This window comes from Oryzias latipes, chromosome 2 (genome assembly GCF_002234675.1).
Source record: "Oryzias latipes chromosome 2, ASM223467v1".
In the NCBI taxonomy this organism is placed as follows: Eukaryota; Metazoa; Chordata; class Actinopteri; order Beloniformes; family Adrianichthyidae; genus Oryzias; species Oryzias latipes.
The window spans coordinates 11,672,688-11,687,317 of NC_019860.2; the positions used below are offsets into that span (position 1 = coordinate 11,672,688).

At 40.4% G+C, this 14,630-nt stretch overlaps 1 protein-coding gene across 1 annotated transcript; it reads left to right on the forward strand.

The window, feature by feature from the left end:
• Positions 1-1,172: 1,172 nt before the first annotated feature.
• On the forward strand, positions 1,173-13,557 carry LOC101171144 (Krueppel-related zinc finger protein 1). The gene is made up of 2 exons (XM_011483269.2): positions 1,173-1,651; positions 12,340-13,557. Exons 1-2 carry the CDS (start codon positions 1,480-1,482, stop codon positions 13,392-13,394), a joined length of 1,227 nt encoding a protein of 408 aa, XP_011481571.1. The 5' UTR covers positions 1,173-1,479; the 3' UTR covers positions 13,395-13,557.
• The last annotated feature ends 1,073 nt before the right edge of the window (positions 13,558-14,630 follow it).

Consider the following 14,630-nt stretch of genomic DNA (forward strand, 5'->3'; position numbering starts at 1 on the left):
AATAAAGGTTCTCGTTCATCCAGGTGGTGTAGTGTTGAGGTTGGGTCAAATCAGATGGACTTAAAAAATGTAAGTCCAGCTCAGCATGGGAACTGTTATTATTAATCCTGTACAAGCCATTTATAAATGGCTTGTTAATATTTGGTCACACTTTAGATTGGAGGGCTGCAAAAGACTCAATAAACTGTTAATAAGAACACTATTAATATATTTATTATTCCCATACTAGCAATTTATAAATGGCTTGTATTCATCAACACCATATTTAAACTTGTAAGTCAGTTGTAAGACATTTACAAATGCTACTTAATGTACTTATAATCAGCTTAATAAAACATTAGTAGTGCTTGTTAATGTCTTATAAATGGTTTATTAAGGACTCTTATTATAAAGCGTTACCAAGTTTGTGGGAGGATTTTTACTGTTGGTGTTGCACAAAATTTGGAAGAAAAAAAAAACACGTTATCAATTAGCAGTGTTAACTTCGTTGACAACATTGACTCTTCAATAAAAGTTCTTTTTATGTTCAGACACCGATTTTAAATGTGATGGAATTATAATTTCTTGTCTCTGAGTTTTTTTATGTTGTGATGCTGAATTTGCAGAGATGACAACTTTGGAAAGCAAAGTGAAATAAAATGGATTTTTTTTTTCAAATTAGTTAAGTCTTTGAGTGTTATTCATATCTTCATAACTGTGCTTTACCTTTTACTCTAGATTTTAGTCTACTAAATCTTTACTCTAATTCAGTCGACAAAAATAAGACTAAAACTAATAGAATCAACATGACTAAATTGCGACTAAAACTAAACCTTACTTTACTCAAAAGTCTACGAAAAAAACTAAACTAAAATTCTCTGTCAAAATTAACACAGCCAAAAGTTTGTATATTTTCCTCTTTCCTTTTTTTCCTTAATGTTGTAAATGTTTAAGAAATAAATTAAAGGAGGGGGGGGGCAAGCTCACATGTGATTGTTATTGAAGATGAGAGTCTACTATTTTATGTTTAGCTCTAACTAGCAGCAAAATTATGTATGTAGTATCAGTAGAAAATGACGCAAGAGGAAAGTATTGAATAATAGATGATTAATTACTGCTTACAATAGCTAATTAATTACTGATTAACCCTTTGGGAGTTTTTTGTTGGACCTGGCGGATTACAGATGACTTTTGGCTTGAAAACAGTGACTCTATCTGGCAACACGGGCTAAGGGCCTAGCAGGCTAGCAGCTTTAGCTTCTGTTCAGAGGACAGTGGTGTTTTGTTTGGACGTTTCTGAGGTTTTGGACAGAAAGGACGATACGTGGTTCGCGTCCAAACTCTCCGCATCTTCCAAAGTGTCATAAATGAGTGAATAAGTGTTACGTGTAATGACAACGTGACTGTGATTGTGGAACTAGCAGATGATCGGAGCTGCAGTGACGAGGATGGCGTTGTTTGTGCGAGTTTGAGCTAAAAATCGGAGCAGCTGCAGTAACGATGTCTTTACTTCAGTCTCTGAGAGAGTTTATCAGCGAGCGACTAGCTTGTGCAGCTGAAGAAATCTTCAGACACTGTGAAGAAATAATCGTCCAGTACGAGCAGGAGCTCTGTCGTCAGCGCAGACTGCTGGATCATCATGTCACCAGGAAATCACAGCTGGACGCTATAGGTAGGTTCACTTCAACCTCGGAGATAAACCCTTATTCCTCTAGAACATTCTGATGTAAATGAAAGTGGACCGGTGACTGCTTATGTAGAAACCATCGATAAACTAGATTGGCCTTTGACAATTTGCTGCTACACAGCAACGTGCGCGCGCACGACAACAGAAAGCTGCTGTTCCAGTTCAGGACGGGCAGGCATCAAACACAAATATGGTGCTAGTTCCCTCATTTCTAAACAGATTTAAAAAAAGCTCCAATTAAAGCTTGGAAAATATTGGTTACGTTTTATATTTAAATATTTACTATCTCTAAAGATATGTTGGTAAGTTCAACTAGTCTGCGGTCAAATTAAAAGCTTTAAATAACCGTGATTTTTGATTTTGCATTTCTAAATGCATGTCACCCAAGCCCAGAAAGTAGGGAGAATGATGAATTTAAATGGCATGAATGACTGATAAACTTGACAAATTAACCCTTGTGCTATCTTAGACACTTTAACATTGGGAGTTGGGTCATCTAGACTCACTAGACCAGGGGTCGGCAACCTTTTTTACTCTAAGAGCCATTTGGGACCGCCCCTAATAAAAAAGAAAGCATTCGGAGCCACAACCCGTTTTGACATCATTATATATATTATGCATGTATATATTATTCAAAGGTGCTCATTACGTCGATCGCGATCGACCTTCAATGACATGAGTGTAGATTGCGGGCCAGAAAAGATAAAAAAAAAATTACTTCTTTAAAATCCACCAGCCAATCAAAATCCTCACTGAGAAGTAAGGGACTTGATTGACATGTAGGTTGGCCAATCGGACATCGTCTGAAGCATACACCGCTGCAAATGCACATTATGTTCTTTAAAGGATAATACCGTAGCCGCGTGTGGGAGGAGTTACTGGTTCTGGTCTGATCGCTGCATGGAGCGATGTGTTTGTCAATGCATGGTAGACACTGAGAATGTGGAGAGATCAGGATTATTATTTTGAAGAGATCTACTTGGTAATCATGTTTCCACGTGTGAGTTCATAAAATGATCCCAGAGAAAGTCTCTGCTTCAACTCCCGCAGTGAAAGCTGCGTCTCAATCTGACGCCCGTGTTTGCATCTCTCTGACAGAGTTTGAAGCCAAAGCCCCTCCTCCGCCTCTCTACCTGCTTTTCCTCTCTACCTGTTCACCTGTTCACATCCTCTGCAGCTGAGAGTTGTTTCCCCCGCCCTCCTCAGTGTGTCCTACACAGAGAGCACAAAATACGATAGTCGGGGCGCTCCTGCGTAGTACAAAGATGAAAGAGCCGGACTCAGGTTATAGCGGGGATAGAGCGGGTTAAGAAAATGAATGAAAGAAGGCGCTCCGCTGAAGAAATATTCAATATTGTACACATTTTATTATTAGTCTGAACTTTCTTTTATTTAGAAAAATCTTTTATTTTATCAGTCCAGTATGAAAAAAAACATCAACAAAAGCTGTGCTGGGCGGTTTTTGGCTGGGTCTGGCGGTTTTCAGATGACTTTTGGGCTGGAAAACTGTGACTCTATCTGGCAACGCTGGCGCGAACTCTCAGTCTGTCATCAGTCTCTGCCCCACAGCACGTCAAGTTCCCGGCAGAAGATCGGAGTGTTTATTGAAGCCGCCCCGCGTGCCTCTCCCTGTTATCAGCTCTGCAGGTATCGTCCGATAAATACGAGCTCATTACGAAGCTGTTTTTTACGTGGCACTCGCTTCGTGCGGAGCCAGCAGCGCCTTTGAAATGCCATGAAAAATGAAAAAACTAAAATAAAATTGAATTATTATAAAATACTCATTATTTTCCAAAGTCACAGGGAGCCACAACAGATGGATGAAAGAGCCACATGTGGCTCCGAAACCATGGGTTGCCGACCCCTGCACTAGACAGTGCTCTGAACCTTTTTTCTTCAATGATTTGTGATCTTCACTGGTGTCCATGGATTACATGAAATCTTTCCACCTTTATTCACCTTTGTCATGGTAGGGAGAACACATCAATGGAAGGGTGGGGTCATCTAAGATAGCACAAGGGTTAACAAAGCCCCTTTCCAATTAAAAACACCTCAAAGTGCTGAACAAAGCACTTTTTCCCTCTACCAAGTTACATACAAATAAAATGAGGTTTGTAATACATTGTAAAATCTAGTATTGAAAAGAAAATGGTTAGAAACTACAACTGTTCTGTTATCTTTCATTATTTTTGGATTACATACATTGCAAATAAATCTAAAATGTATTCAAAAATTCCATTCAGATAAAAGACTTCATAATCCCTTCAAAATAATAATCCTTCTACTCTCAGCTGGCATCTTTTAACCATAAAAGAACACATAAAAGAACACATGTTTAATAACATCAAATACACCTGCCAAATTGTTAAGATTCAAAACCTGTAAATGCTATTATCTTCCTCAGCGTTTCAGGATATTTTCCGGACGCTTCTGTAGTCAAGTCAACTGATGCCATTTCTCCTTGCAGGGGCCCAAACTTTGGTTATAGTGATTCAGGTACCGGTGGAACTGTTGCTTGAGCTGTTGGTCACCGTGAACTATTCTTTAGCAGCCGGCAAGGAAGCCGATGAGCCGGCGTGCTCTACATTCCTGCTCCCCTCCTGAGAAATTTCCCCAGCACCTCATTTGAATGCAAAAGTCTCATACAAGCGTTTTGAGTTGTCTGAGCTTTTGTGATGAACCGGAGGAGTCACGTGACTGAAAAAAAATCTGGGAATACACGAAACCACAAATTTTGTCAATAAGCGGGGAACATACTGTGCCTAATTTTAGATCTTTCCGAAGTGAGACTAAGAAATCGAGATTGGTCTTTTTTTTTTCTTTTTCTTTTCCAAAATAGATATCAAAACAGATTAATGAAGTCTAGAAGGTCAATAACTGATATTTGGAGCTGTTATTCACTTCAGGGAGGTAATGTACTGACATCAAAATTTAGAATTAATCACATTGAACAACAAAGATGAAGTACATATTAATAGTATGCAAGTAAACATAACATTTCAGAAATCTTTGTTACATATCACTGATCAAGTATCAAAATTAAGATAAAAAAGCGATTATAATATTAGAGAAAGTATTATTACAAACCAGTTGGTGATCTCAAAGCAACTAGGACCACAGTCACCAAGAAATGGTAATTTAGGGATTGGTTGGAAAAAGGTGCTATGGTCGGATGAGACCCAAATTGATCTCTTTGGCATCAACTCCTCTGTTTTTTTGGAGGGGCTACTTCGTCGTTTCGATGGGAGGATGGACGAAGGCATGTACCATAAATCTTGAGTAAGAACCTTTTCTTGATTCAAATGGGTCCCAGAACTGTGGTTGTGTTTGCAACAATTCAAACGTTTAAATAAAATACCTTCTGAATCCTAAAGATACCATCATAAAAAATTACCAACTCACCCAGCTTTATGAACAGCATATGAGCTATTTAAATAGGTATGAGGCTATTTCTGTCTGATTCTTGATATAGAACACATTTGATATGCAATGCTTTACAATAGTGAAGGGCTTATGCAATAAACGTAGACTGACTGATTCTGACGCAGAGAAATCAGTTTGTTGTGTTGCACTTAAGCAACAAATGTTGGATATTGGTGCACACCTGCTTTTCTCCACCCCAGAATCTGTTGAAATTATGCTAGTTGCATCAACGAAGACTTACCGTGGTTTGCGCTTACATCCTGGAGTCATTCAAACTCAAATTTTCAAAAAACAACACTAAGACAACACAACTTAAAGAAAAAACACATCAAAAGAAACCCAGTTGTGACAGGGAATCACTGATAATTATTATAAAATTGGGATGCAAAAATTAGCACATCATCAATTTTTAAAATTACAGTCTGTCTTTAGAAAAGTTTCCTAATATGACTTTGTCTTTGGAGCCGGATCAGCAACATTCTAACATTGCTAAGTCGATAGAATCGATTAATAGATCTGAATCAATTCAAACTTAATAGATCAATAATTGATCCATAAAAGGAGAGATGGGTTGTTTATGCCTTTCTTTTTTGGTGACCTAACAGTCATGAGATTTTGTGAGATTTGGCGAGGTCAAGCTTTGAAACAATCTTGGTATACAACTGTAAAACTGCTAGACAGGTTACAAAATACAATCATAAGGTTCATGAAACATTGCTAATTTAACCTAAAACATCTACAGAGTAATTTTTAATGGATCCCCCATAGGACGGCTAATGCTAACAGTCGGTCAACCTAAACAGCTTTACAATATTCCCCCCATATTCCCGGGGGTTAGGGACCAGTGACATCTGCGAATACACAGAATCTGCGAATACGGAGGACCACCCACCCACCCCCCACTGCCAAAGAATGTCCATCACTGACCCTTACTCATTAAAAACCCTCCTGAAATATTTCTAAAGCTTTGTAAAACATATATAAAAGAATATTGAGATATTGCTCAACATAAAGTTTGTTATTTATTTATTCAGAGCAGTTATTCAGATTTTACTTTAGAATGTACATTATGAGTGTCTCTCTGTCAGTCCCCGTGCTTCCTCCTAGAGGTCCTGAAGCGGGACTTGAGAACAATGGAGTTCCAAACTGTTCATAATTAAATAAATAAATTGGACCTCGTGCAAACACACAATCAACCAGTATGTGTCTCATAAATATATAAAAAGATCATGAAAATGTGAAAAACCTGCACACAGGTTTTAAATTAGCCATTATATTATTAAATATATTTCATTTAGCTTTAAAAACCTGCTCATTATTTTAAAACAGCATTTTAAAATATTAATTTTAATCATGTTAAAAATTATTATAATTCAATGGGAATTTTAAGACCTTTGGATAAATATTTTTCAGAGTATCTTTGTTTTTATTTCACATTGCTGGTTTTTTAGAATGACTTATTTACTCATAATTAGCTTTTTCAGTAGAATGAGTCTGTCTGTCAATCAGTGAAAGCAGTGGGATATAAACATTGGTTGATCCCTGACAGCGGCAAATAATATTTGGTTGTCCTTCGATACCAATATTCAACAGCAACAAAATCTACTCAGATGTCAGTACTTACATCTTTATTTCTACTATACATCTAATATCAACTGCCTCTTATGATGGCTAAAAAACTCTTTAAATATTAAAAACAAACATTTTACTAAATATTGAAGCATCTGGTTACAAAATATATTGCCAAAAACTTGAAACTAATATCTTTATAACTAGTATCCTTACACAGATTTAAATATATTGGTTCTTTTTTTTCTTTGGTTTTGATAATTGTTGCTTAAAGAATATAAAATACAAAGACTATTGTAAAAATTTAGAATATCATATCAATCCCATGGAAAAAGGTTTTTTTCAGCTCATGTCAGTCTGTTCTGTTATGAGTGAAAGTTTTATGAATGTGTTTTAAATCTTCTGTTAATGTATATAGCCAGAGTATCTGCGTCACCACCCATTTTGCAGAGCACAATTGTTGGGAGATTTATTGCCCAGCCTTACCAATAGATCCATTTTATCAATTAATTTGAATTTGCCTTTTTAGTAACATTGGATTGGATTTATCTGCGCTTTTCCAGACACTCAAAGCGCTTATAATGTGTCCGTTATAATTATTCACTCACTCCTCATTCAGCTTGGTGATGGTAGCTACTGATGTAGCCACAGCTGCCCTGATGCAGACTGACAGAGGCGTGGCTGCCCATTTGCGCCTACACCCTCTCTGATCATCTCCGGGACATTCATCATCATTCACACACCAGTGGAGCCACACTGTCGTTGTGGCAAGACAAGTGAAGTGTCTTGCCACAACGACAGTGGACTGGGGGGAGCAGGGATCGAACTGCTGTCCCTTCGATCATTGAACGATCTGCTGAACCACCTGAGCCACTGTCGCCCAAATTAGACTATTGAGGGGTTTATTTTCCCAGCTCTCTGCCCTCTTGGGCTTCTGCTGTTCGGAGTAGGGTTCTGGCAAGGCGCAGACATAGAAAAAGGCATCTAGCAAAGATGAGCTTCTTCCGCAAGGGAGTGAAAAGAACTGGAGGATAATCCTGCTGGACTTAAAGCAGCAACAGAAAGTTTAATTAAAACTGTTGATTTGGATATATCTGTGTTATTGCAAATTGATGCTGGGATGCTATGCTAACGAGTTGCTCCGTGTGTTACCAGTACGTGACCACAAACTGGTTTAATATCAGACAATATTTTTATGGACAGTACTTTAAGATTTGACGGATAAACACAACAAAATTAATTCATCTGACACTCATAAAACTGTATTTTCAAAATATAGTAACACACATAAATGTATTGTGAATTAAACTTTCTACCCCCCTCCCCCTTTCCTCTTCCTCATGAGAGTGCTGTCATTTTTACTGTCAATGACATAGTAGCAAGAATCTAAAACAACAGGCTGTTTTCAGGATGTTTTTGTCATACGTTCACATAAAAATTCATCAACTGGAGGCAGAATTAGGAAAAGAGATTTTTTTTATAAATTTGTAGCTCTTTAGTAAATCTGTCCTTGTTTTCTCAGCATGTTTTAATTTGGGTTTACAATTAATTGACATGAAAACATCTTCATACCAGAATGTTAAACTACTTTTGTTCAATTTCATTTCCTTAAACGAACCAACTTATTTGTGATTAAAAAAAATATAACACATCATTGACGGTTTGAAAATGCCAAAAGTACAAAGCAAAGACGTTAATTCTTTCTCTTTCGGCTTTTCCCATCAGGGGTCGCCACAGCGAATCATCCTTTTCCACCTCACTCTATCATGGACATCTTCTACCCTAACATTAGCCAACTTCATGTCCTCTGTTAAGACATCCATGTATCTCCTCTTTGGCCGTCCTCTTGCCCTCCTGCCAGGCAGCTCCATCTCCAACATCCTTCTACCAATATATCCACTATCCCTCCTCTGAACATGTCCAAACCATCTCAGTCTGGCTTCTCTGACTTTGTCGCTAACACAGGCAACATGAGCCGTCCCTCTGATGTACTCGTTCCTTATCCTGTCTAACCTGGTCACTCCTAAGGAGAACCTCAACATCTTCATCTCCGCTACCTCCATCTCAGCCTCTTGTCTCTGTCTCACTGCTACCGTCTCTAACCCATAGAGCAGAGCTGGTCTCACCACTGTCTTGTACACCTTTCCTTTGAGTCTTGCTGGCACTCTTGTGTCACACAACACTCCTGACACTTTCCTCCAACCGCTCCAACCTGCCTGCACTCGCCTCTTCACCTCTTTTCCACACTCCCCATCACACTGAACTGTTGACCCCAAGTACTTAAACTCCTGCACCTTCTTCACCTCAGCCCCCTGTAACCTAACGCTTCTACCTTGATCCCTCTCGTTCAGACACATGTATTCTGTCTTACTACGACTGACCTTCATGCCTCTTCTTTCCAGAGCAAACCTCCACCTCTCTAGCTGTTCCTCCACCTGCTCTCTACTCTCACTGCAAATTACAATGTCATCCGCAAACATCATTGTCCAGGGAGATTCCTGTCTTACCTCATCTGTCAGCCTGTCCATCAGCATAGCAAACAAAAAAGGACTCAAAGCTGATCCTTGGTGTAGTCCCACCTCCACCTTGAACTCCTCTGTCTGACCTACAGCACATCTCACCACCGTCATACTTCTCTCATACATGTCCTGAACTACTCTGACATACTTCTCTGCCACTCCAGACGACCTCATACAGTACCACAGCTCCTCCCTCGGCACCCTGTCATACGCCTTCTCTAAATCTACGAACACACAATGCAGCTCCTTCTGACCTTCTCTGTACTTTTCCATCAACATTCTCAAAGCAAAAATGGCATCAGTGGTGCTCTTACGGGGCATGAAACCATACTGCTGCTCACAGATCTCCACCTTCTTCCTAAGCCTGGCTTCCACTACTCTTTCCCACAGCTTCATTGTGTGGCTCATCAACTTTATTCCTCTATAGTTGCTGCAGTTCTGCGTGTCACCCTTGTTCTTAAAGATCGGAACCAGAACGCTTCTCCTCCATTCCTCAGGCATCTTCTCACTCTCTAAAATCCTATTGAACAACCTTGTTAGAAATTCCACTGCTGCCTCTCCTAAGCACTTCCATACCTCCACAGGAACGTCATCAGGACCAACGGCCTTTCCGCTCTTCATCCTTTTCAGAGCCTTCCTAACCTCATCCTTTCCAATCTCTGCTACTTCCTGCTCCACAACAACCACATCTTCCTGCCTTCTTTCCCTGTCATTTTCCACGTTCATCAGCTCCTCAAAATACTCCTTCCATCTTTTCTGTACACTCTCCTGGGTTGTTAGCACCTTTCCATCTCTGTCCTTAATCACCCTTATCTGTTGCACGTCCTTCCCATCTCTGTCTCTCTGTCTGGCTAGCCTGTACAAGTCCTTCTCTCCTTCCTTTGTGTCTAACCTGTCATATAGCTCATCGTAAGCCTTCTGTTTGGCCTTTGCCACCTCTCTCTTCACTCTACGCTGCGCTTCCTTGTACTCCTGTCTACCTTCCTCAGTCCTTTCTACATCCCACTTCTTTTTAGCCAACCTCTTCCTCTGGACGCATTCCTGTACTTCCTCATTCCACCACCAAGTCTCTTTACCGTCTTTCCTCTTTCCAGATGACACACCTAGCACCTTCCTACCTGTTTCCCTGATAATTTCTGCTGTAGTTTCCCAGTCATCTGGAAGCTCATCCTGACCACCCAGACCCTGTCTCAACTTCTGCCTAAATTCCTCACAAGTTTCTTCATTCTGTAGCTTCCACCACTTGGTCTTCTTTTCTGTTTTCCCTCTCTTCTTCTTCCTGACCTCCAGAGTCATCTTACACACCACCATGCGGTGCTGTCTGGCTACACTCTCTCCTACCACCACTTTGCAGTCAATAACCTCTCTCAAATGGCCTCGTCTACATAGGATGTAGTCCACCTGGGTACTCCTACCTCCACTTCTGTATGTCACTCTATGTTCCTCTCTCTTCTGGAAGTAAGTGTTGACTACAGCCATTTCCATCCTCTTCGCAAAGTCCACCACCATCTGTCCCTCCAGATTCCTTTCCTTCACACCAAACCTGCCCATCACCTCCTCATCACCTCTATTGCCCTCACCAACATGCCCATTAAAGTCTGCTCCAATAACAACTCTCTCTCCTCTGGGGAAACTCTGTATGACCTCATCCAACTCACTCCAGAATCTCTCCTTCACTTCTAACTCACAGCCAACCTGTGGCGCATACCCACTGACTACATTCACCATCACCCCTTCGATTTCTAACTTTAAGCTCATCATCCTGTCTGAGACTCTTTTCACCTCTAGAACACTGTTTACAAACTCCCCCTTCAGAATCACTCCTACCCCGTTTCTCTTCCTATCAACACCATGATAGAACAGTTTGTATCCTCCTCCAATACTACGTGCCTTGCTGCCCTTCCACCTTGTCTCCTGCACACACAGTACATCTACCTTCCTTCTCTCCATCATGTCTGCCAGCTCTCTGCCTTTCCCTGTCATTGTGCCAACGTTAAGAGTCCCTATTCTCAAACCTATGTTCCTGCCTTTTCCCTTCTCTCTCTGGCCACGGGCCCTTCTGCCTCCCCTCCTTCTTCGACCAACAGTAGTCAAATTTCCACCGACACCCTGTAGGTTAACAGCATCGGTGGCGGTCGTTGTTAACCCGGGCCTCGACCGATCCGGTATGTCTAAAGTGTTGTGGATGATTCGCATGGTTATTTTGGCAATTTTTACGCCGGATGCCCTTCCTGACGCAACCCTCTCTATTTATCCGGGCTTGGGACCGGCACAGAGGCAACTGGCTTGCAACCCCTGTGGCTAGACAAAGCAAAGACGTTAATTAGATATCAATAAAACATTTTAATAAATTAGTTAGTTTTTATCTTATTTTTTAGTTATGTTTTGACTTCTTTTCTGTTTGGAACATATTATTTTATTAAGTAAAAAGAAAAACAGCTGATCAGTTAAAAGGCCAGGTCACAATTTTTATTGCCATTTTGGTGAGCAGTCGCAGGAAAACAGTTTGAGGGAAATCATAATTGTCAACATTGACTGAGTTCAGTATAAAAACCTTCTTCTCTACTGCTTTCAAATCAGCTGAAATAATGTCCCAGATGCTTGTAAAATGCATAGACAGAACCCTTATTATAAAAATGTTCCTGGGGGACCCTCTCAGTCAACTCCTCACTCCTTTTGTGCTCAGATTCTGCTAGCAGTAGCTTCCTATCTTTTCCTCCGTGGCCTCCTATGCTGAAAACCTTTGAGGCCCGTGAAAAATATAGTTAAAGAAATTGCTGTGAAACAGTAGTAGACAAAAAAAAAGGTGGAGTCATTCTTGTGCAGCAACAATGGAAGAGATTTCCAAAGATGAGGAGTGACAGCTTGGAAGCATAGATCTCCTCTCGTCTTAAAGCTGGTTTTTGGAATGCTTAACAGTAAAGTATAGACTTAAAAGGTCAGAGATGTATTTCCTTGTGGAGATGTTTGATCCAATGAAGACTGAAAAACCAACATCACCATTTTACTGTCCTAACTTTAAATAAGAAAAAAAGAGTGTCCTTTTTAATAAAAAAAAATTAACAGTAAGGCTTCTAACTGAGGTCATTAAGATCTTTATTGGTGCTTTGCAATATACACATCTTTTGAAAATATAAGGAGGATTCTCCTTTGTCTCTGCAGTCCTCCCCCAGCATTATGCAAGTGGAAATGAGGATCTCTGCAACCACCAGAGGAATTCCAGTGTGGAACAAGAGGAGCCAGAACCTCCACGGATGAAAGAGGAACTAAAGGAACCAGAGTTTACACAGATTAAAGAGGAACAGGAAGAACCAAAACCTCAGGAGATTAAAGAGGAGCAGGAGGAACCAGAGTTTGCACAGATTGAAGAGAAACGGGGAGAAAGAGAAATTCAGCATATCAAAGAGGAGCAAAAAGGGCTCAGTATCAGTCAGGATGAAGAGCAGCTTGATCTGAAGCAAGAGACCGATACCTCGATGGAGTTTCCTACTTATGAGGAAAATGAGCACAGCGAAGCAGATCTTATTAGTCAATGGAGCTTTGAAGCAACTGATAAACTGGTTGAAGAAGGAAACCAGCATGAAGAATCAACATCAACTACAGATGGAGAGACAGACCCACAGAACAGGGGTCAGAGAAAGAGAAGGGACATATGTCCTGCTAATAATTTGTCAGTCAACATGAGAACTGAGTCTGATGAAAGACCCTATGTCTGTGAAGAATGTCGTAGAAGTTTTGGTTTCTGGTCTCAGTTCAGAATTCACATGAGAACTCACACAGGAGAAAAGCCCTTTTCATGTAAAGAATGTGATAAAAGTTTTTGTGAAAAATTTAATCTCAGAAGACACATGAGAACTCATACAGGGGAGAAGCCCTTTTCTTGTAGAGAATGTGATGCAAGTTTTAGTCAAATATGTAGTCTCAAAAGACACATGAGAATTCACACAGGAGAAAAGCCTTTTTCTTGTAAAGTATGTGACACAAGTTTTAGTGATGCATCTACTCTCAAACGACACATAAGAACTCACACAGGAGAAAAGCCTTTTTCTTGTAAGGAATGTGACAAAAGTTTTACTCATATCTCTAATCTGAAAACACACATGCGAACTCACACAGGAGAGAGGCCCTTTTTTTGTATTGAATGTAATAAAGGCTTCACTGAAAAGTCTAAACTTAGAAAACACAGAGAAACTCATAGCAAAGATCTTGCGCAGTAAAAGACATCCATGGTGTAGAAAAGGGTTTATTTGTTTAAAGAAAGTAATGTGAATTTTATACATCACCCATATATATAGATTTGGAATAGTGTAAGACCACATAATCTTGTTTCATTTCACAGGGAAAAAGAACATTTTATTAAAAAAAGTGTAATGTTGGAAACTCTTGGTCCGTCCTTGATTTGCTAATTAATTCCAAACAGTAAATCAATTTGGAGTCAAAACATGGGGTGACCAGGATGTGAAGTGTCTTTGAAGATGTACTTTGCTCTGTTGAAACAGCGGGAGCTGGGTAAGTTTTACAAAGTGGGAAAAGGGCAGTCAACAATCTTTTGGGTGGTGTTGTTGACCTGTTGAAGAACTGTTCTTCGATCCATTTTACAGCTGCTCTACCTAATGCATGTACAGTTGTGAAAAATACTTCCTATAGTGGCACGGTAGAAGTTAATAAGAAGTCTTTGGGTGATCTTGTTATTCCTGAGTATTTTCAAGAAGTTCGGTCTCTGTTGGGCCTTTTTCATGAGCTGTGGTGGACAGGTGTGCTGTCGCGTGTGTACAGGAAGCATAGCAGGGGATTGAGTAGCCAACTTTGGGGGAGACTTGTACGGAGTCTTAGTGATGTGGATGTGTGAAAGCCTACTCTTACTCTGTGACCAGAGAGGAAGATGCTGCTGATCCACACGCAGGTTGAATAGGGGAAGTCTCAGTTCCTCCAACTTGGTCACTAGCTTGTGTGGTACCAGGCCGTGTGCTGAAGGCCAAACTGCAACCCACAAAGATAATCCTCACACACACTGCTCCATATGTGAAAGTGCAGCATTCAGAACTGTTACTATGGCATGTATCGATCGGTTTGCCCTGTGTGTAAACTGGTGGGGGTCAAGTCCTGGCGGGAGGGCTGCTTACATGACTGCAGACCAGTTTTCTACAGCCCTTCATGGCTGTTGGAGTGAGAGCCACAGTCCTGGAGGTTGGAGATGTCAGACTTTTTGGGAAGGGAAACTATGTTGGTGGACTTCAGGCAGAGTGGAGCCGTTGACTGTGTCAGGGACTGAAAACACCTCCGTCCTCCCAAAACAGTCAGGGAGAAGTTGGGATGCATCATCTGGCCATGTGGTAACAGTCTTTGTGAAAGTGGGAACTGTTTTCTTGAGTGAGGTGTGTACAAGATTAAAAAAAAAAAGGACAAATGGTCGGTTTGGCCCAGTTGTGGTAAAGTTCTGTCTCTGTTACACA